At 38.9% G+C, this 23,243-nt stretch overlaps 1 protein-coding gene and 1 pseudogene across 4 annotated transcripts; both read right to left on the bottom strand.

The window, feature by feature from the left end:
- Nucleotides 1-960: 960 nt before the first annotated feature.
- LOC137021263 (serine/threonine-protein kinase pim-3-like) lies at nucleotides 961-4,096 on the bottom strand (annotated as a pseudogene).
- Nucleotides 4,097-9,090: 4,994 nt separating this feature from the next.
- On the bottom strand, nucleotides 9,091-22,440 carry sp2 (sp2 transcription factor). Of its 4 annotated transcripts, none has more exons than XM_067388415.1 (8): nucleotides 22,406-22,440; nucleotides 21,023-21,099; nucleotides 18,961-19,722; nucleotides 16,802-17,020; nucleotides 16,369-16,654; nucleotides 16,026-16,212; nucleotides 11,059-11,252; nucleotides 9,091-10,965 (listed from the first exon to the last, which is right to left on the bottom strand). In XM_067388415.1, the coding sequence occupies exons 1-8, from the start codon at nucleotides 22,410-22,412 to the stop codon at nucleotides 10,865-10,867; spliced, it is 1,833 nt and encodes a 610-aa protein (XP_067244516.1). In that variant the 5' UTR covers nucleotides 22,413-22,440; the 3' UTR covers nucleotides 9,091-10,864. The 4 variants fall into 4 exon arrangements, with proteins under 4 accessions (XP_067244516.1, XP_067244519.1, XP_067244517.1 ...); XM_067388418.1 differs by having other exon boundaries at nucleotides 22,402-22,423; XM_067388416.1 differs by lacking the exon at nucleotides 22,406-22,440 and adding an exon at nucleotides 22,388-22,400.
- Between the last annotated feature and the right edge of the window lie 803 nt (nucleotides 22,441-23,243).

Raw genomic sequence — 23,243 nt, 5'->3', positions numbered from 1 at the left:
AGTTTTGTTGTTGTATAAAAAATGGAATCAAGAATTGTGAAATTTCACTGGTTGGTAAAATGTCGGTGACATGATAACCTAAATAGAAGATTACATGGGTCAAAAACAAACCAAAAAAACCATAAGAACTATAGAAACTGAAAGAAAAAAATCCATTTAATAGACATCAGTAGCAGTACTGATATCGGTGGTACTTCAATAGTACTTGAAAAACATGTCAATAAACAAATTATTAAAATATGCCATCTCATGTTGTTTCTACATTAACTTGGAGATTCTATGTAAAATTATGTATTGCAATATAAAAAATATAATACAAATTTTAATAACACCTCTCTTCTGTGCAGATTCTCCCCCGATCTCTTCAGTTCAACACTATAGTGGACTTACCAGAGACGTGCTGGGCTTTAAAGATAAACTTTGACTTCACTTAGTTCACAGTTCAAGGAGATTGGAGGCTGCATACTTATTTTATATACTGTATAATGTTGACTGAATGTGAATCAGTGTGCCTCTAGTCTAGATGATGTTCAGTGTACAGATCACAAATCATCACACAAATCGCTGTCTTCATATTTATTAGGTTAATAGCTGTTGTGTGTCATTGTCCTGGGTGACTCCACTATTAAAATTATGAGTGGATGGTGCAATACTCAACTAACTAAACTAACTTACAATATGCATCCCTAGGTGAGTAGTTCTGCAAGACGCTAAAACTACTGCCTCAAGCCAAGGTGCCAGACGCAACCAAGGCCAGCCAGTCCTGCAAGACGCTAAGGCTGGAGGAGGGATGGAGTGGCCACTCATTTCAGACCGCCAGACGCAAGGCTGTCCCTCTTTTCCATGACCTACGAGGACACTCCTGGTCATAAATACATAAAAAATCATGAATCTAGATTTATCCTAACAATAAAAGCTAAAGCATGACCTTTAACTGTCTAAAGAACTATAAGTGTCATGTCATTGGCCACCTGCTGACTGTAACCAGGGATGCTGTTCAATGTCTTGAAGGTTAGGGAGGTCCTCAGCCTCTGCACAAAGACACCATCTAATCAACTGACGGCACTCTGTTAAATAGAACATACTTGTCTCAGTTAGCCACCTTTTTACTTGGTTTAGGCATGAATTTTGTCTTGTCTTTGTGGTTTCTTGCCTAGAGACAGGTCTCTAGTAAAGCGCAGTCTGGTCTTAAAGGTGACTTTTCTGGTTCTGAATGGGTAAGAACCGCACAGGATGTTGTACAGAGTCACCCTACTGACCAAACAGTAGCTGGTTCTGCATGATACTGCCCATGATGATACCACTCAGGAGGGGTGAAAGTGCCTGAGACCCAAGAAGAGGATCAGAAAATAACTTCTGAATAACTGTTAAGTCTTTGTTTTGGTGATCCATGTATATCCAAGATCATTCACGGAGCAACCTGTCGGTGAGATTCTTGCTTCGTACTGCAGCATTACCAACCTGTAAACGTGGTGTAGGCAGAATCCTTCGGGAGGTTTTGGGAGAGCAGTTTGGTGTCATGTGTCACTGTGCAGAAGAGCAAGTTGTCCGGCTTAATGTCCCGGTGAAGGACTCCACGGCTCTCGCAGTGTTTGAGAGCACTGAGCAGCTGCAACAGCACCTTCTTCGCCAGGCTCTCATCCAAATGGCCGTTTTCTGCACAGAAAGTGGAAAGATCTTGGCAAGGATCTTGCCGTTCAAGTATCATGATGTACTGAGTGGGACAGTCAAACCACTTCATAAGCTGGATGATGTTGGGACAGGCCAGAGCTGCATTGACCCGCTTCATCAGTGCGACCTCCAGAGGCACCAGACCCTGGCCGTCCTGCAATAGTAGAAGAAAAAAAAATGCTGCAATATCTCCATCGGTATACGACTGAGTGCTGATGTATGCGTGCATGAAGACCAAAAAGATGTTAACTTACAACTTTCAGCTCCATGGTATCCTCATCTTTAGTGGTGTATTTAATTGCAACCTGCAAAGAGATACACTTAAGCACATGGATAATTTATGATAGGATCATTTATTACAAATGGTCAGCTGAAAGCTTACTGGCAATCGATCGAATCTGCGGGTCCCTGCATACACGGATCTGAAACTGCCTTCTCCCAGCAAATGGCCCTTTTTGTATGCCTTTTTTGGGTATCCTGCAACATATCACAAGAAATGTCTTGTTAGACAAGTGATAAAACATGTTAGAATAACAAAGAATAGTAAATGAGCAATGTTTCTTTAACCCTATAAAGCCTATTGTGTTGTTTGATACACACATTTCTAAAGCCTCTAAAGGATCAACATGATCCAAACTTTGCTGAAAAACCTGTTGTTCACAATATACTTCAAGCCATCTGTTGTCTGATTGATAGTTTCTACTTTTTAAGCAAGTAAAAGAGCTGTTAGGCTAATTCTAAAAATTCTCACCTACGAGTCATGATACACATCTGTGAAATCTGTAGTGATATTTATCAAGCAATTTCAGCATTAACTGTTCTGGATGCATATTAAGCATAAGCTTAAGCCTGACCTTTGCGACTGCGTTTTGCAGGGCTGTCATGAGAGGTGGAGGGATGTGCTTCCTCTTGCCTTCTCTTCCTCCAAGCCAGGCCTGTGACAAAATTATATCTGTTTGTACAAACAATATAGCCTACACAAACAATAATAGCATAACATGCTAAAACTAGACCAGTAATAAATCAATAAAACATTCAAACACTCACCCTATTGTGTCTCTATGCTGTGGGCCATCAAAATGAATATCCTCAACTTAAAAAATAAAACTCTTCTTGAATAAAATCAATATCTTATGAACTCCTTTAAAATAAAAAATTCTCAAAGAAATAGAGAAATTGATCAAAACAAATTAAAATGAATAAATAAGGAACAAATAATAAAACGAAACTCTCCAAACTCCTTGAAAAACCAATGCAAATCTCAATGGAAAAATCGCACTCAGACTCCGCACAGAAAAGTCTCTAGATGTCGCCAAAGTAGCGCCGTCAACCCAACAATCAAAAATCGATGAGTTTAAGGTACCTGGATTTCATAACACGCGTTACTATAGCAAATGATTTTCGAATTACGCATATGACCTGGTAAACTTAAGTGGCTCCACTTTTTGTGTCCTTTGGATGCTAAAGTGGCTCGAGAAGCCGGTGGTTTCAAGACAGTAACTTTGCAGAGCTTTGCATTGTTGCTCACCAACTCCTTCAAGTTAAAGGGGTCACATGATGGTATTTTAAATAGTATTTAATAATGGTATAAATGGAATTAAATGGTATTTAATAGTAAATGGTATTTAATGATATTTTAAATAGGTTAACATACTTTAATGTTCAAAAACCTTTTTTTTTATATATATAATACTGTTAAGGGCGTAGATTTGGTTTCAACTTTGGGGGGTTGAACGTTGGTATGGTTGTATTGTATTGGGGGGGGGGGGGTTGTAACTGATGGCTTTGAATAATGGGGGGGGGGGGGGGGGTTACCACAGACATATCTGTTCCTCTCATGTCACGGTCGTGTCATGGTCATTCTCGCGAAGAGATCTCTCTCGAGCGTGGACTGTTTTTTGGTAAGCAACTGCTTACAGCTGTCTCGGGAATTTATTTTGGATTATATGGATTATATGGATTTTGGATTCGTCATTGGATTTTTAATGCATTGTAATATTTCATCGGATTCAGATACCCACTGGTTATCCAGGGTTTAAATGGAATTGATTACTACTAGCAGTTGAATATGTTATGTGAACTCAGTGGTTAAGCAGGGTTCTATCAACACCACATGTAGTATTGCCTGTCATCTTAGATGACAACATCATATGAATGCTTACTGGTAAACCAGAGTGATATTCTGTTAACGGGGGTTACCGTAGCAACAACTGTAATGCCTTATTCTTCAACGCTGCTGTTTCTTTGTCACTAATATCTTATTATTATCCCATTGGTTGACCAGGGGTTTTTCATTTACTGGTATGGGAAGTTATGGCAGTCTCATACTCTCTTTGCTCAGATCCACTGGAACTTATGGATGCCCATATCCAATGTCTCACTTGGTTAAGCACTGATCACCTCGGAGATGCTTTAGTAGATCCATGCCCTGAGTGTAGTTATGTCCTTGGAGGTGAGATAGCATTGACTGGTTAAATTGGATCCTGAATTTCAAATTCCTTTTCACCAACTAAGATGACAATGCAAGTGGGCAAGCAATTGGCCACTAGAAATGAAAAGCCTTTGAAGAGGAAGCAAACCCCCTCGGTTACATTGGCCTATCAAGTAGCTGAGCTGGCAAGCACAGTTCATGGCATTCAAGACTTATTTTCAATGCCACCTACTCATCGGAATTTGAGCGAGAGTACAAGGGCATGTGTGTCGGCCTCTCCATTGCCCAGGTGTGAGCTGGCATTTAGTTTTTCCAGAGATGAACCAGACACTCTGTCTCTTGTGGCTTCTGACTCGTTAGATAATGATGAGCATTACTATTATACACACTTGGATGAAGCATCTTCACAGTCTCAGTGTTCCCGTAGTGATAACGGTTCGAGCCTGAAGGTTACTGCTGCTTCAGTGGTATTCTCACTGCAGGATATCCTCAAGATGTTGTTTGCTGAATTGAATTTAGACCCACCTCCTCCTGTGGGCCATTCAAATCTCTTGCATCACCCAGTCTCTCAGCAAAAGGATTTATTAATGCCTAGCTGTCCTGACTTTACAAAGGTTGTTTTTTCTGCATTTTGGTCAGCTCTCATCCAAACTAGAGCAGTGCATTTCTTACCTGGTGGTATTGACAGATAAATCTCTTAGAGAGTATCTTCCGTGCCCCAGCCCAGAATGTAGACATGCTGATGATCTGTTTGTCAGAATTTATAACACTGTCTTCAGACTTAAGCCTTGTAGGAAATTCAATGACTCATCTATAGTTATCATTCCATTCTACTGTGAACATTACTCCACCAGACAATACTGCATCAGTGTTGCTTGATGCTTCCATGCAGGCCTTGGGTTCAATTGTTTTCTCTATTGGGAAGGCTGTTGGGCTTACTACACAAGCTAGGAGGCAGGTTTGGCTAGCACAGTTTAAACTCCCAGAAGCTTGCCGTAACAGTCTTCGCCAGCCACCACGTTTACCTGGACAGGTTTTTGGTCTAGTGTTCATGCAGTGGAGTCTCATTCCTAGCATTTTGAGCACAGTGTAAATTATTATGGGCCATCCACACATTGAATGCCTGTACGTCACATAACCCAACTCCAACACCTGCTAAGACAGTCTCACAGGCATCTTGTGCTTGCTTTAGACCACCTACCCCCTAAAGATAATGAAATCGCTCTCTGTTGTCACTAATGGTCCAGAGTCTGTGATGGGTCACTTTCCAACCTCTCAACTACAGCTTTGGAGAGGGATTACGAACAACAAGTGGCTCACTGACATACTTGAGATGAGCTACTGTCTTCAGTTCCATCACAGACCCCCATTATGCACACATACTTGACCCACAGTGGTTCGTCAAACTCTAGCTATATCTTTGGAGCTCTTGAAGCAACTGGAGAAGGGTGTGAAAAAGCTAGTAAACCCCCAAATCCGCCCTGGGGGATTTCATTCAAAATACTTCATAAAAAATACTAATTTGCAAGAAATTTCAGGCCCATCCTGGACCTCAGATGCCTAAACAGGAGTCTCAAACACATTCCTTTCTGCATGCTGCCTGTCATAGATGTCCTGCCATCAAAAGTCATCAAACGTGCAAGTGGTTTACTTTTGTGGATCTGAAGGATGCATATTTCCACATCACTATTGCACCTCATCACAGAAGATTTCTTCTGTTTAAGTTCCAAGGCAGGACATACCAATATCGAGTTCTACCATTTGGCCTCTCCCTCTCTCCCTGTGTTTTCTCACAATGTATCCAAACGGCAGTAGAACCTCTACAGTGGGAGGGCATATTGATTCTCCCATACCTGGCTAACTGGTTGCTCTGTGCCAAGTCAACTCAACAGGCTGCCAGCAACGCACAGCGCCTGCTAAAGCATGTCACCTTGCCTTGCCTGTGCCTTAGGAGTGGAGGTAAACCTACAGAAAAGCTGTCTTACTCCATGCCAGTCAATACGCTTCCTGGGATTGCATCTAGACTCTTAAGCAATGAGGAGACAGCATGCAGGAGACAGGCTATAAGGGGAGCCATAGTGAAGTTCCAATATTAATGCAAGCTACCTGATTTCAGTTTCCTATGGCACCCTAAGACACTTCAGACAGGAGTTTTCAGGGAGGCACATTCTGGTATGGACAGAAAATACCATGGTGGTGTTCTTAATCAACCGCCAAGGGGCTATCTTGCCTTCGACTTTCACAAGTGCTGCTGATGTGGGTGAACAAGCACTTTCTGTCTATCAGAGTGGCACACATTCCTGGTCACTGCAACAGCATTGCAGATTCACTCTCTCGTTCGGGTCCAAAGCCAGGGGAGTGGTGTCTGCACAGAGCAATCATTCAGTCAATTTGGGGAATTTATGGGACTGCAGCAATGGACATCTTTGCCAGCAGAGGGACAACGCAGGGTCTGCGGTAGTTCACAGTGCAGGAGGAGCAAAGATCATAAGGCCAGGATCTGGCCAGATCTCCTCCTCTATGCCTCCCCTCCCATTCCATTTCTTTGGCCTGTCCAGAGGCATGTGCAGGAGAAACTTCATAGACTCATTCTAGTGGCACCCTGCTGGCCAGCAAGTTTAATCTGCTGTTGTGACTGGTCCACTGCAACTGGTCCAAGCAGTATGTCTTAATCCACCAGTATGTGTAGTGCATACCCAGTGGGATCTGCAGGTGGTGCTTAACACTTAGCACCTTATGAGCCGCTTGAACAAGCAGATAGAGTCTTTCATGAGTTCACACTTACGTATAAATTAGAGTAAAGGTTATGCATATTTGACGTGCTGTCCGGGGGGATGAGGGCTTTAAGCTTGGAATTTTGGCCCGAACACAGAGTACTCCCCCTGGTTGTGATAAGAATAGTTAGAGCTAGAGGTGAGGAGATTGGGTGGTGGAGGGATGCTGACAAACTGTCAACGAACAGAAGTAAGTCTGCTGTATATATACCTCTTATCATTAATTGAGTTAACTGAATTTTCTCTTGGCTATAACATCAACCAAAAAAGTAGTGGAGCTACATGCCCTCTCTATGAGCCTACAATAGCCTCTTTTCCACTGTCGGGCCAGTGCGAGCCAGGGCTAACAGTGTGCCAGGCTGGGCCTATAGCCACAGACCTTAGGCACAGAGGCCAAAATCAAGTTGCATTTCCACTGTCGGTCCGCTAGCTCCGCAGCGCTGATCTAAAAACCGCCCTTAAACACGCCTCCCTTGATCAAACGTCACACAACCCAACCCATTTCAGCATGTAGACCATCACCTGACTATGTTTTAGCTCCGCCTTTCACCTCGACCGCGCCTCAAGCCCCAGCTGGCCAGCTTTGGACCAAGGTTTTCGGCGGGCCGAAAAACCCGTGCCTTTGGCACCGAGGAAGCACCGAAGAGGCACGATCAAGCCCCGGAAGTGACAGTGGAAACGCGACCGGCCCTGGCACGCACTAGCACGCCCGCCTTTGGCCCGGCAGTGGAAACGCAGCTATCGTCTCAGAAGGGGAACTCAGTATTGACAGAGTCCAGCTTTCCAACCTAAAGTGTTGTCTAATTGGTGTGTAAACCAACTGTGACGAGCAGGGCGGGCGAGAGCCGTGAGGGAACGGCGCGAGGCAGGTGACGCTCATTATCACTCGCGTCACCGGCCTTGTGCCGTTCCCTCACGGCTCTCGCCCGCCCTGCTCGTCACACCAACCTGTTCAGCTTAAGACACTCAATCATGAAGAGGCTTCCCAGGCAACTCTGTGTCCAGTGAGAGCATTGTGTGTGTGTTAAAAACTGCTTCATGGTGCTTGGTTCATGATCAGTTGTTTGGTTTGGTGCCTGTCGGAAAGGCGCACTCTTGTCAAAACTTGTCGAAGACTTGTACCATTGTGCATGGATATGGTTTGGCAGGTCAGACAGTTCCAGCATCCATTCGACTCAGGCGGTGGCTACTTCTTGGGCAGCACTATGTGGAGTACCTCTCTCTGAGATATGTGCTGTAGCCACATGGACATCACCTTCAAAAGATTTTACAGATTCAGTGTGGCCCTTCTGCCGTTGGTCAGTTCTGCTGTACTGACGGACAGTATTTTGGTTGCTGTAGTTCTCGTGACTTGGTTATATTCCTCTTCCACTACATTCAACCGTCTCTGGAAGTCTGGAACATCAAAATAGAACTGTTTACTGGTGTAACCTTGGTTTTATGAGAAGTGGAAGACCTCCAAAGTCTCTGGTCACTCTAAGAGAAAGACTTCAGAGACCGACAGTGATGTGAGTGGAATCTATATAGCTTCTGACATGTCACTGGTCAGGGTCACGGGTGACACAACAATGCGGAATTCTCTATATGATGCGCCAAGTCAAGACTCCTTCCACTATGTTCGACCGTCTCTGGTGCTCTTCCACTATTCATCGAAACAAGGTTATGCCAGTAACCAGTGCTACATGTCATGGAAAAACATATTATAAAATAAACTTCATAAATGTAACTGAAAATAATTCAGTTCATAACACACATTTCTTTTTCTTAATATTTCTTAATTATGAATTTTGTTTGTATATATAACTCAAAAGCCTCTAGTAAATGAAATCAGTCAATTCTATGTGCTTTATATTTGCATATATCCCATATATGCAAATATATGATATAGATATATATATCCCAATAGGTTGTTGCAGCAGCAAGAAATTTATGTACTCAATGTGTTCTACAATGTGGTGAATAATTACAGAACCATTATTATATGAATTAAGAGTTACTCTGCACTTGTAAAAGCCTATCGTTGGCAAATTTAACAGGGGTTAAAACATGCTACACCAATGTTTTAATTGGGGTAACTTGATCAGGTCACATTTATATAGTTACATAGTCATGACAAAAAGGCATATGTGGGTTTGGACATCAGGGTTTCAGTGATTTTTTTTTTTGGCTGAACTATTGCATTCAAAAACAGAGAAACACTGAGTATTTTGTGTTATGCTTTATTGAGTGAGTGGGAGAGGTGGTCTGACTGTAGAAAAAGATAGCAAGTTCTCTGGTCTAAGCTCCTCAATACAAGTTATACAAACACAAGTTTACCTACCGATATTCAAAGCCAGGGCTCTTATATGTGGGTTTACCAAGGATAAAGAACTTTTTATTCTTTCAAATCAAACGTAGGTACATAAACCAAATAATTAAATTATCCACTCAGTGAAAACCCTGAATTTGGTCAGTGCACATAAATTGGCATTTTTTTTAACATTTCATAAGTTAGATAAAAAAAAATAATAAAGCAGGTCTACAAATGCAGTTCCCTGGAAAAAGACAAATCTCTTTAAATATGGGGTGCTGCAGACTAAGGCAACTTTTAGTCAATAAAAAGGGTAATCTATTAGTCTTACATATTATAGGAATGAAACTATACAATGTTGTATTTTCCTTCTCATTTACACTGTACACAGTCCACATCTTTCATGTTTGGCAACAATAGCCAATACATGTTTATGTAACAATTATCCTACATTTTACACCCAAATAGAGCAGTATGAACTCAAGACACTATACAAACATACATGAGCACAGATTTTGTTTCCCCTCTTAAGGCCTCCTTTAGAGAGCTTGGACAAAAACTTAGATTATCTTAAATGGAATGACTGAATTTAACTAACCATTAAATCCAGTAGCCACTTTACACGTACCTTGAATGAAATAAAAACATTTAAATTGGTATAATGTAACCACAATCACATTTTTGTCACATTGCATCCTTGGTTTGTGAGAAATTTCTTCTTGCTTTACACCAGAACATAAACATAACTTCATATCTACATTTTTTGAATGGACACATTAGCAATCTTTTAACAGACACAATCTGCATACGTTTGATTCCATTTACATGTTTTTTGTTTGTTTTTTTAACATAAATTATTCCTTATTTTATGACAGTAAACCTTTAAATGTGTAGCAAATACCAAGATATTTACCCTCCTGTTTAGCTCCTTTATACACATGACATGATTGTCTAACCATGAACAAGTATGTAAAAGCAAAAATATTTTTTTTCCAAAACCTCCAATGATATTAAAACCAATCAACTAAAGTTATACAAAGTTTCAAGCTTCGGTTTAAAATTCTAAAGCAGACTTTATAAAATCATTTAACAACTGAAAATAATTTAACTGGGTCAAAGAGTTTGTCCAAAGCATCACTTCTGTATTCAAATTTGCTATAGTATGTACAAATGTATGTTTGTATGCATGAAAACAAACATTTACACAATAAAAGCCAGGAAACACTGTCCATTAGCTGCTACACTTCATTGTGAGGGGCATGATATAGCTAAAACAACCAAAACATACAAGTGAAACATTGTAATTGAGGGAGGAAAAAAAAAAAAAAAAAGTAACTTCTTTCCTTCTTTTTTTTTTTTTTGGCTGGAGTGTCTGTTGGTGCTGAGACAGACATCTTTTTCACTCCGTATAACAGAGGAAATCACCCAAAACACAATTGGCACCCATGTTCTTCATGAATCTTAGGTGAGGGCCCCACTTTACGGCCTGCCAGCCTTCCTCTGACAATGAGGGTGAGTAAAAAAAAAAAGTGGACAGCGGGAGTGTAGTCTACCCTGAAACAGCTGGTATAAACAGGTGACTTTTCAGGGTCATGCCGTACACATGAAGGGGGGTTGACCTTTGTTTCCTCCCATTCTTAGAGGCCATTTTTCTCTTTTATCCTCCCAAAGTTCTTGAAATCCTGTGAAAGATGATGTTCACAGGCTCTTTGTGTTGATGTGTGTTTTGTAATGCTTTGTGAGGTGGTCACTCCGCATGAAACGTTTCTGACATTTATTGCACTCGAAACGTTTGTCTCCTGAAAGCAGACAAAAATAAACGAGGAGAATTTACACACTGAAGCAGCACATTTGTATTTTGTGCATGCATGTGTATACTGGAGGTTACATACCCGTGTGTGTCCTGGCGTGTCGCTGCAGTTCGTCACTGCGTGTGAAGCGTTTTCCACAGAAGACCCAGCTGCACACAAAGGGTCTCTCTCCCGTGTGCAGTCGGACATGCGCCCGTAGCAGGGAAGTCTTTCGAAAGGTCTTTTCACAGCCTGCTATGTGGCAGATGTGTTTTCTTTTCCCCACCTCTCCTGGCCTGTTGCATATAAAAACCAAATATGGGTTGCCACAATCAGTATTTCCTTTCATAACCACTATTAATTATAAAATGGTAATCAGAAGTGTGCCAATGAGAAACTTGATCATTGCGAAATCTGAAATCCATTTTCCTGCTTCATTGTTTGAATTTAAGCAGATTTACTATTCTGCTTGACTTTGTGTGAATGAATGGCACAGTTCTTTCAACTACAAACACTCCAGCAACATTAATTATTTATACCATTTTAAGCAATACAATACAAGCAAAAGTTCTGTTGTGCAGCACCTTATTTGACAAAAACAAATAGTAAATTAATTGTTACATTTTAATTTGATTACATTTTAAGATGGATTATGAATTCATTTCATTTTTGATGATAAATATTTTTTAAGTATTAAAACACTGAATCCAGAAAACATTACAGAATCTAGACAAAAAAATAAATAAATGATTAAAAGGAAGCTTATTCTGATGAGTCTATTAAGTTATGTTTACTAGGGCCGGATATTATTATATATATAATTTCACGATTCGATTTTGATTAACAAGATTTGATTAGATTCTGATTCAATTTGATTTGATTCAATATCGATTAATTTGGATATATATCAGGTACAGTACATGGCAAATTTTCTCAGGAAAAAAAAAAAATCTAAAATCTAATGCTGTAAACTATACAGGGAGTCAGTTGGTGCCACATTAATATTGAAGATCAAAATTATGTGATTTGTACACAAACACTTCAGTTACACAAAAAAAGTTTTTACACATTAAGTTATTTATTTTTTTGGAAATATAAACAATTAAATGGCTAACAGGAAACATCTTCAACATCCAAGGCTCTGAGATCCCAACAATCCAAGATCAAGGAATTTTCCATGTCCCAGGTGGAAGGAATGGAAAGACTTGCGGAAATGGCTGGGAGACCCCCATCATTCAGCGCAATCAACCTTTACAGCAAGACCTCCAAGCTTCCCTTGCCAGTCTCAAGTCTTACCAAGGCAAGGGCAGTCAGTACACTCCTCGAGTCGAAAGATGGGAAAGTAAGATACGCAAACAAGACCATCAAATGCGGCAGAAAGTGGAACCTCGGTTTAACGTTCTCATCCGAAGGACGGTGCTTGTTACAGTACAGTGTCCCCGTCACTATACCGGGGCATTAGGACCCACACAGACCACAGGGTGAGCACCCCCTGCTGGCCTCACTAACACCTCTTCCAGCAGCTACCTGGTTTTTCCCAGGAGGTCTCCCATCCAGGTACTAACCAGGCTCAGCCCTGCTTAGCTTCAGTGGGCAACCAGTCTTGGGCTACAGGGTGATATGGCTGCTGGCATAATAATAATAATAATAATAATAATAATAATAATAATAATAATAATGAAGTAATGAAGTAATTATGCCGCTCCCTTTGCCAAGTGCATTCCGACTACATATAGCATGCGCGTAGGGATCATCACACAGGGCATAGGGATGATCACTTCCATTTGGAACTTGCCCAGTGAACCGTTCAGTATGAATATGCATACCATTACACCCCTAATATATGTTAGATATATATATATATATATATATATATATATATATATATATATATATATATATATATATATATATGTTATATATATATGTTATATTTAAATACATGTATATATAAATAAATAAATATATATATATATATATATATATATATATATATATATCACATATGTATATATATATATATATATATATATTTATTTATTTATATATACATATGTATACATATGTATGTATATATATATATATATATATATTATATATATATATATATATATATATATATATATATATATATATATATATATATATATATATATATATATATATATACATACATATGTATATACATATGTGTATATATATATATACATATGAATATGTAATATGGTGCATATGTTTAGCAAAATGTTCCTCTCTAAAGTTAATTTTTCTATAATATCGAGGTTATGGTCAATAAATCAGTTTCTGAGCTGAATATTATGTTACATTACATATTGTTTACAAGATGTTTTACTTGCATCTTTCCGTGGCTGAAACACTGATTAAGCAATTACATGAGATACAATACGGATTTCGTTAAGTTATACAGTATTTTTCAAAATTGCTTCTGATGCTCATTCATGTTTATTTTGTGCTGTAACCTGTAGTAAAGCGGAAGAAGTGATGAGCAGGAGAATGATGAGTGCGCTTCAAATTGCCGCTAGGCTTGATCTGAGCAACAGCGAACTGTCTAGAGTGGCAAAAATGTTTTTATTGTTTGAATTTCGTAATAAAATGGACAGAATTTGAAATCCAAGACTTTGCTTGAAATCAAAAGTGACAAAGCTTACTGCGATCTATTGGATTGGAAGTGAGCTAATATGTATTGTTCATTCATCAACTAAAAACAGCCTATACTAAAAGATTAATTCTTGAGATTTAAGAACCGATATAATTTCATAAAAATAAGCAGCGAAATCAATTTTTTTTCCCCAGCCCTAATGTTAACTATTGCTAATTTCGTTCATGAAATCTATGATGAAAAAAGTTAAATGACAACCTTTTTTTCATAACTAAGGCGAGACGACACCAATGTCATTAAATGATAAATGTGACTATATCAAAGTGTAATATCGACCAAAAAGACTAGACTAAAGTGTAGTTAAAAAAATGAAAACTTGACCAAAATTGACCTAGTTTTCATCTAGAAAAAAAAAATGGACTGTTTTCCATAGCCGCTATGAGTGTTCATGTTTGCGGTTGCCATATTTCAATAATTTAAATTCCCCAATCAGAGCTTTTCTGTTAAAAGAACATGTTTCCTGCCTGGTCTTTTACTTAAGGCGAGACACTACAGGTGAATAGGGATTTTTTTTTAATTAAAAGATATCACTGTGAAACTTCTCCAGTTTATTACTGGCATAAACATAAGAAAAAAATGTATTACAAGTTTTGTGTAAATTTATGTTTTAATATGCAAATGAGGCCTTATATACTTAAAATATATGCTAATTTGCATACATTTCCAAAAACAAAATCTGAAAATTGGAAAGGTCCAGGTTCAAAATTTTTGGTTCTATTTGCTGACATATTAGATGAAAGGGCTTTTACAGAAGGGATTCTGGATATCTTATTTTGTGCTTTAGTAAATTAGAGAACACTGACAATAGCCTTAAAAAACCTATTTTCGCCTTGTTTTTTTGAGTAAAATGACCTGTAACTCAGGATAGGAATGATATATCAACAAATCCCTCTGTAAAAGCCTTCAGAATATAGCTAAGTATAAGTCTGGAAAAGTTGGTGCTTGTAGGTGCTACTGAAGTGGAGATATCTGACTCTGAGTGTGAGAAAAAACTCATTTTGAGAAACGGCCTTTAAAGTTTTTATATTGTATAATTTCATTTATTTCTATTGAAACCCAACCTACAAACAAAACATATATTCAGTTTATTAATATCAGTATTATGTAATATTTAAAACACATGGAAATTGATAAATGAATAAATTATTAATAACAATAGCCTTAAGCTGAAGAGAACTACCATAACAAACACACATAACAGCAGTCACAAAAACTGCAAACTTCTGCAGTACCTATCTCTCTCACACAGACTACACTCCAGCAACACACTGATTCTGTGGATCGATGTTAATTTTCAGCCCTGATCCAGCACAGTTAGGACAACATAAACCACTGACTAATTCATACAATCGTGTGACGTGAATTATGAGCCATTCCTGTGTGGCGCGGCTGTCATTCCCAATCCCTCCAACACACTCTTTCCCTTTCCAAACAATAGGTTACGCGATGAGACACTCGCTGATGGGGTTTCATCGTCTAATCTGTTGTTTACTTTCTTTTTTACTAGCTTTTGCAAGTGACAGCTGTTGCCGTATTTTCAGTGAAACTTTCTGACTTGATTTCGGTGCTGTCGCATTTTCTCTCAGGCGCAGAATAAACAAGGAAGCGTGACGCCTGAGAACTAATCACGTAGTCGGAAATTCACATCGATCAATCAGATGTGGTTTTCGTCTGTAGATTCCCCGGCAAACTTTTGCGGTTGGTTATTTCTACAAAGGAAATATCCATATTTGGATTAGACAGCGCTGTTAATGAGACTTAGAGCTTTACAATGATACGAGGCATGACATGTTTCTGTGAATGGAGACGGCACGGGAGCTTGCGTTAGAATGCTAACTTTTGGTGATTTCCGATAGAAATCTAAAGGCGCAAGTTGACAAAATATAATGAAATAACCACCTTAATGTGTAATGTTGACATTTTTTATTTTGACATGAAAGCTTACATGTTAAGGGAGCAAACTGGCCCAAAATCTCAAAATTGACCACTGCATGAAAAAATGATGTTTTCACCTGCCGTGTCTCGCCTTAATCTTTGCAATTTGGTAACCACGCATACACGCTCTCTCTACACTGTGGAAAAAGTGGTGATTATCTGAAAACACCAACAAACACGTAAGCTGGAGTTTAGCCAATATCTCCAACTGAGATATTCTGCTTAAATGAAAAGTTTTGAGAAGTTTCTTTTTTACCAGCAGGCCTATATGATAAATAGCCTATAAAAAAATTTATTGTTTACATTAATTCTTTCAAACATGTGGAATGCATTTCATTCCTCATTATTTGAAATATCGAATGGTATGGGAAAAAAATATCATGATAATATTTTTACCCATGTCGCACAGATAAAAAAAAAAAAAAAATGCCTTCACAAATAAAATCTTTGCTACCTCTTTTCTGCGTCTTTGCAGTTTGGACAGGTGCAGGCCATACGCCGTTTTTTCTCTCCTGGCTGACTCTGCAGTTCCAGTGCGAGCGTCTGTGTCTGCTCCACCTGCATGGTCTGCGTTTGTGTCTGCATACCACCCAACTGCAGACCCGCGCCTGGAACCGTCTGCACCGTGAGATGCTGCTGGCCTGAAAGACACAAACGCATCAGTCAAAATGCAGCTCATGTTAACATCATTCAGAATACATTGCTCCAAGTCTTTGAAAGAATTAAGTGACACAAATCAATAATAATTAAACACTTAGCCTTTTGCATTTGTTTGTCAAAGTGAAGCACTCACTCACCCCCAGCATTGGTGATCGTTACAGGAACACCCTGCACCTGGACACCATTAATATTGATGGTCTGAACAGCCTGAGCAGCAGAAGCTAGCTGGGCTGCATTCAGGGTTATCAGACCCCCCCCAGCCGGGGCAATTTTAGGCAGCGTCCTTTCTTTCCGTGTCCCTGTTTGAGCCTTTTTAGTGACCACCGCAGGTGTGGGGGTGCTGGTGGGTGTTGTTGGCGTGGTAACCGTGGTCTCCTGTAGCTGTACAGCCTGCCATTCACCTGAGGCTGTTTTAATCAGCACCTGGCACAGCAGAGCACATGCATTAGATCACTAATGATTTCTTTAAATTTTTTGCAAACGGACATAAAATTAACACATTAGATTCACTGCCCTTGTTTAAACGTTATTATTGTAAAGAGATAATAATATCGGGGTTTTTTAACGTACCTGTGTGTGTTCTGGGGGGGACACCTGCACATTGGGTGTGACTGTCTGTCTCTGTGGTACAGGGGGAAGTGTGGCAGAGGCAGCCTGTACCACTTTTAGAGCCTGTGGGGGAATCTGGACGACCTGCTGATCGGATTTCTGCTGAACCAACTGCACCTGCTGCACCACGGCAGGCTGACTCCCCCCCGGACTCTGCACGATCAGGAGATTATTTCCTGCCTGTTACAGGAAGACATTATTAGAAACAGACGCAATCAAGAAAAACAGTTGCCTACCTACTTAAAGAAAGAATTTTCATAAAAAACATATCCAGGCCATATTTATTAACTAAAACTGTTAACAATATTTTTCATAAAGCTGAAATAAAATAAAATAAAATAAATTTAGATAAAATTGGATAAAATGGATTAAAATGAAAATTAGAAATGCTGCCTTGACGTCTACCACTAAAATTATTAACTAAAAATAAATACAAACTAAACAAGTTAAAACTAAAAGTGAAATAAAAAATAAATAACCTCTAAATAGTAATATTAAAAAAAAGAGGCAAAAACGCTTAACAAAATTACTTACAAAAATGAAAACCAAAATTTAAAAAATATTAATAAAAATATAATAGTACAGAAATAATACTAGAATAACAGTAATTTTTAATGTAATTATTGTTAAATATTAATGATTATTAATTAGTCAAGATTAATGCAAATTCATAACTTATTTAAAATCAGCATAAAACATTACAAAATATGGTGTAAATATACTTTGTAGTAGGGCTGGGCGATATATCGCATGCGATTGTCATGCACATTTCGTCAGGTAGCATGGTGATGGCGATTTTGCGGTAATCATGGAACCGGCTTTACTGACGAAACACGCGTGACAATCGCATGCGATATATCGTCCAGACCTACATTGTAGTCAAATATATCAAATATTCTTTTTTGCATTACAGTAATATAGAGAATTAATATTTTGCATTATGGCACAATCTTAAAAATAGCATATTTCTTTTAGCACAATATAATTTCTCAATATCTTTTAATTGTGAAATAGGACAGGTTGTGCAACAGCAACAACAACAAAATAACTTTTTTTTTGATAAGCATCACCGAAAAGGACATAAGCTTATGATTTTTCCCTTGACATACATGCCAACACAGAACAGTGTAAACAATTAAGGGTTAGTTCACCCAAAAATGAAAATTCTTTCATTTATTACTCACCCTCATGTCATTCCACACCCGTAAGACCTTCATTCATCTTCTGAACATGAATTAAAGATACTTTTGATAAAATCAGATGGCTCAGTGAGGCCTGCATTGAGAGCAAGTTGATTAACACTTTCAAACACCCAGAAAGCTACTAAAGACATATTTAAAACAGTTCATGTGACTACGGTGGTTCAACCATGTTATGAAGCGACGAGAATACTTTTTGTGCACCAAAAAAACTAAATAACGACTTATATTCAACAATATCTAGTGATGGGCGATTTCAAAACACTGCTTCAAAACTCTGCTTCACTGCTTCATTCGTGGTTCGGAGCGTGTATCAAACTGCCAAAGTCATGCAAACCATTGACATTTCAAAACACTAATGACGTAGCAAAGCCTAGTTTTCTGAAATCATGTGACTTTCATGCTCCAAGCCACTGATTCGAAACAAAAGTTTTGTAAAGTTCGAAGCTTCATGAAGCAGTGTTTTGAAATCGCCCATCACTAGATATTGTTGAATAAAGTCACTATTTTGGTTTTTTTGATGCACAAAAAGTATTCTCACCGCTTCATAGCATTAAAGTTGAACCACTGTAGTCACATAAACGGTTTTAAATATATCTTTAGTACTTTTCTGGGCATTTGAAAGTGCAAATTAACTTGCTGTCAATGGAGGCCTCACTGAGCCATCTGATTTTTTCAAAAATATCTTAATTTGTGTTCCCGAAGATGAACGAAGGTCTTACAGGTGTGGAACGACATGAAGGTGAGTAATTAATGACAACATTTTTATTTTTGTGTGAACTAACTCTTTAAGGTCATTTTAATGTATAAATCTGTTAGACGACATCCAAGGAAACAAGCAATTCACAAAAATACACAATTATGAGCTAAAGCACTCAAGGTTTTTAGAAAGCCAAAGCAGAATTACAGAAATGCACATACCTGAATAATATTGTCGGCTGTGGTCTCTATTAGCAGCGCTTCAACCTGCTCGGCTACAGGTGGCGGTGAAGCCGGTTGAGGGGCAGGAGGAGGCGGGGCTATAGCCACCTGTCTCTTCCTTCCCCTCTTGCCCTTCACTGGAGCAGCAGCAGTCTCTGTTACAATCTGCGCTCCTCCCACATCACTAGTAGTAACATTAAGAGGGAGCGTGAGTCCACTAGGGAGTCGTACAACGTTAGCATTTACATTGGCATTATTCTGTCGCCGCTTTTGAGAGGACGGCTTGATCGCCACCGTCTTCTGCTGGGATACCGGTGCCGGGGCCAGAGGAGGCGGGGCCGGTGTGGCAGCCTGAACTGTGACAGGTGAGGTGATGATGGCCTGGTTGGTTCCAGGGATGATCTGGATCTGTCCTCCCTGAGGCATCATTTGAATGGTCTGAGACCCCTGGAACTGAGGAATCACTTGGTACTGGATGTTGGCATTGGATGTGCCTGCTGGACGTGAAGGGCTCTGAATAGTGAAAACAATGGGACTGGCCCCTGACGAACCAAGTCCCGCAGGCAGCTGGATGACATTCCCTTTCGCTGAGAGGAACCCAAGGTTTTTGGGTGGAGCCGGAGCAATAGGGGCAGGCTTGATGGGGTGCAGACGGCGTGTCGTTGGCTGAGATGGTGGTGTGCTGACTGGGGCCTGGGCAGCAGGAGGCCCAATCTTACTGCAGGTAGCCGCCAGAAGTGCCAGTGGGGAAGGCTGTGAATCCTACATGTGAGAGTGTCCATTCACAATTATCAGAAGCAAACTTATAAAGATTTATTAGAGTTTGAGCTGACTGACACTTATTAGAATGCAAGCATGACAAAAAAAGAACAATATTTCATTATGTGTGAAGAGACCAAAAGACATTAAACTGGCACAGTTTTGTAAGAAAATTATTTGTTTGGACAGCTGTCAAATATACAGTTTAGCAGTAATTACACCAAAATACTTGACTGTGGAATGCAGCAACTGACCAGAGTGAAGTATTCCAGAGTAATAATAATAATAGCGTGCAACAGTCGGATTCCGGAAGTAAAAACTCCATTCATTTTCTCCATTGGGAAATATCTCCAAGGGAAACCTTTAAATACAGCCCTACTGTAAGCTACAAGGTGATTAATCCATGGTATTTGCTTTTGTTGAAGTCATCAGCCTGCATTATTTCAAATTATTCTTAAAATAATGGTCTTTAACAGTGGAATTTGTGGTGAAAAACTACATTACCCATGATGCTGTACAGAAAATTTCCCCAATCAAGAGAGCCACCACAATGAAAATGCGCCAAACAATCTCTTTAGCTCCGCCCACTCTTGTGAAGCACAGTGAATGACATAATTGAGTCGGTCTTCCTACACTCACAAAATATAAATATTAGTAATGATTTTAAATATATTTAAATATCTGTTTTTCATTTGGTACTTTACAAATGTTATGATGCCTAAATGCACTTTTAACTTTCCTAATGCAATCAAAAAATTGCTGACACCATTTGCACCTTTCTCAGGTCTAGGAAGCACAAGTATATTAAACAATCATATCTTTATGAACTAAAACTGCATTGTATCTAATATATAACCTCTAATTCACAAACATTTAAAGGTTTTGACTGCCATACATACTGAAGATGGCCTGAGACCAGAAACCTTTTTTTGTCAAATGTTACAAATGTTTTATTTTGTTTGTGAATCACTATTCAGGTCGATGAAAGTGGTGACTTATACCATGTTATTGCTTACATTAATCCCCTTTTTATTCATTAAAAATTTGAATGATTTCATATTATTTATACATTAACTACAGCAAAAACCAATGTGATGCATAAATAATAATAATAATACTACAAAAAAATATTTTGTATAAAAAGAGATATTTTGTTTGAACATATAATGTGAGATTTACCAGTATTGATAATTTCATTTAAGCATTTCAAATGACTGATTTAGATTTCATTGATAATATGAATATAATTATTAGGCTTATGTTCTAAATAAAAATAATAATAATGACATTAGTAGGAGCTTACTTGAGAAGCGGTGGTGGAGGGCTGAAGATATTCACTGGGGCTGACTGCGACAGTGGTGGCCATACTGTCCTTTTGATCTGTAAGAAGGAGGTGAATCTATTTAGCCAAGGACAAAAACAACTCTCCAAATGTGATTTCCATTTGAGAATGAAATAAGACAGGAGGACTTATTTGAACTACTAAAGTCATTTAGTAGTATAATTCTGTGCTTAGACTTGGCATGTCCTTTTCTTTTTTTTTTTAAACACCACAGTATTAAGAACAATGTTTGCAAAGAGAACTGGATTAAATTGAATAAACTGATTGTCCAAAATAAACAGAACATGAATGGCATGCACTTTCAGTTATGACAGTGTACCTAAGGAGGCGTTACCTGCGATAATCTAAACCCTGGAGAGGAGTGATTCAGCGGGGCAGGGTTTAAAACTCAATCCACTAATAGCACTTTACACCATAAGATGTTCTCAATCCTGGTCCTGAAGTGCTGGGCTACTCCAGAACCAGAACTGAGATCCACTGCACATCTTTGGTAAAAACCCAGCACTGACCCCATTGACCCCGCATGTACAACGATCTCAGATCCCAACCCAAATAAACACTTGATGTTATGACGCTTGTTAACTGGCTGTCAGAGAAATCAAACTGGTTATAAAAAATAAAATAATATAAAACGAACTAGTTATACAGTTTATTTGAAGTCGTTACATTTCATAGTAATTCTAAAAGAATTACACCACAGTGATCTTTCTTCTATCAAATGCAACATTTTTGCAACTTTACTACATGAAAAACTTGCTCTCATAACAAGCTAATCAAACTGAAAAACAGGACACACCCGCTGATAACCAAAGCGGGTGTATTTACAGCAAAATTCGTGGTTGGAGGTAAGAAAATTATATATTTACGCCTATATAAATGCAAAATACAGTTTGATTAATGCTGCAGGCTGAAGCCAGCGGCTAACGCTAACAGGCTAAATGTCAGATGCCTGCAAGTGGTTGAGCTATTATGATTGAGCGCGTTAAAATACGTCTTTATATCATGTTTTAATAAGCCGTCTGCACGTTTACGTCTTTCTACGACCGTGCAAAGCGCTATGAAAGAGTTATTCTGTCTGCAAGCAGACAGGCTCAAGAGTGCGCTGATGGAGGAGGAAACTGCTTGCTTAGCATGCTAAGGTGCTAACTAGCCAGATAAACTCTTCGCTGCGGAAAAGAACCGTGTTTCCGGAAGTGTGCATTTGGCAGAATCGCCGTGATACGCATGATTTTTAAAACTCGTGTGTGCAAGCTATGGTATAAAATATGTATCGGTTCATTCGCTCAATAGAATGTTTATGAAAGTAACAGTAATATAAACACCAACATTATAATTCCTACCCACCGCTCATGACGACATTCGCTCTCCGTGAAGCCTTGAAGAGCCCACACGAGATACCGCCCCACCCGCGCCCTCTGGCCAATCCGGTTACTTGTCAATCAGCGAGGGCTAGCCGTCCGGACCAGTCAGAGTACAGCATTTGTCTGATTGACGTTTGTTCCGGCCAATGGGATAAGGTAACATTTCTGCGACAGTTGAAGGATATATATTTAGCCAATAGGTTGTCGAGTTTTCAGGAGAAAGGCGGGCATTGTGAAGAAGTCAAAATAATAAGCCGAACCAATAATACACAGGTTTGAATTTCACTGACGTTTAGCTCACCCTGTTAGAAATGGAAAAAGCATATCAATCAAAAGTAACTGACAGCAATTTCGATCAAACAACCAGTGTGGATTGTGTTAGTTTTCTATTGCAATATAAACGCAGGTGCTCCCTTAGAATATATGGTTGTTATCTTCTGAAAGGAGTTAAAGGGTTAGTTCACCCAAAAATGAAAATAATGTCATTAATTACTCACCCTCATGTCGTTCTACACCCGTAAGACCTTCGTTCATCTTCGGAACACAAATTATGATATTGTTGATGAAAACCTGATGGCTCAGTGATGCCTCTATATTCAAACTCTCAAGGTCCATAAAGGTAGTAAAACATATTTGAATCAGTTCATGTGAGTTCAGTGCTTCTATCTTAATATTAAAAAGCGACAAGAATACTTTTTGTGTGCCAAAAAAAAAAAAAAAGATTTTTCTCTCCGATTCACTGATTCAATTCGTAAAGCTCCGAAGCAGTATTTTGAAATCGGCCCATATAGATATTGTTGAAAAGTCTTTATTTTGTTTTT

The sequence above is a fragment of the Chanodichthys erythropterus genome, chromosome 6 (genome assembly GCF_024489055.1).
Source record: "Chanodichthys erythropterus isolate Z2021 chromosome 6, ASM2448905v1, whole genome shotgun sequence".
Classification (NCBI taxonomy): Eukaryota; Metazoa; Chordata; class Actinopteri; order Cypriniformes; family Xenocyprididae; genus Chanodichthys; species Chanodichthys erythropterus.
This window is presented reverse-complemented; position numbering and strand designations above follow the sequence as displayed.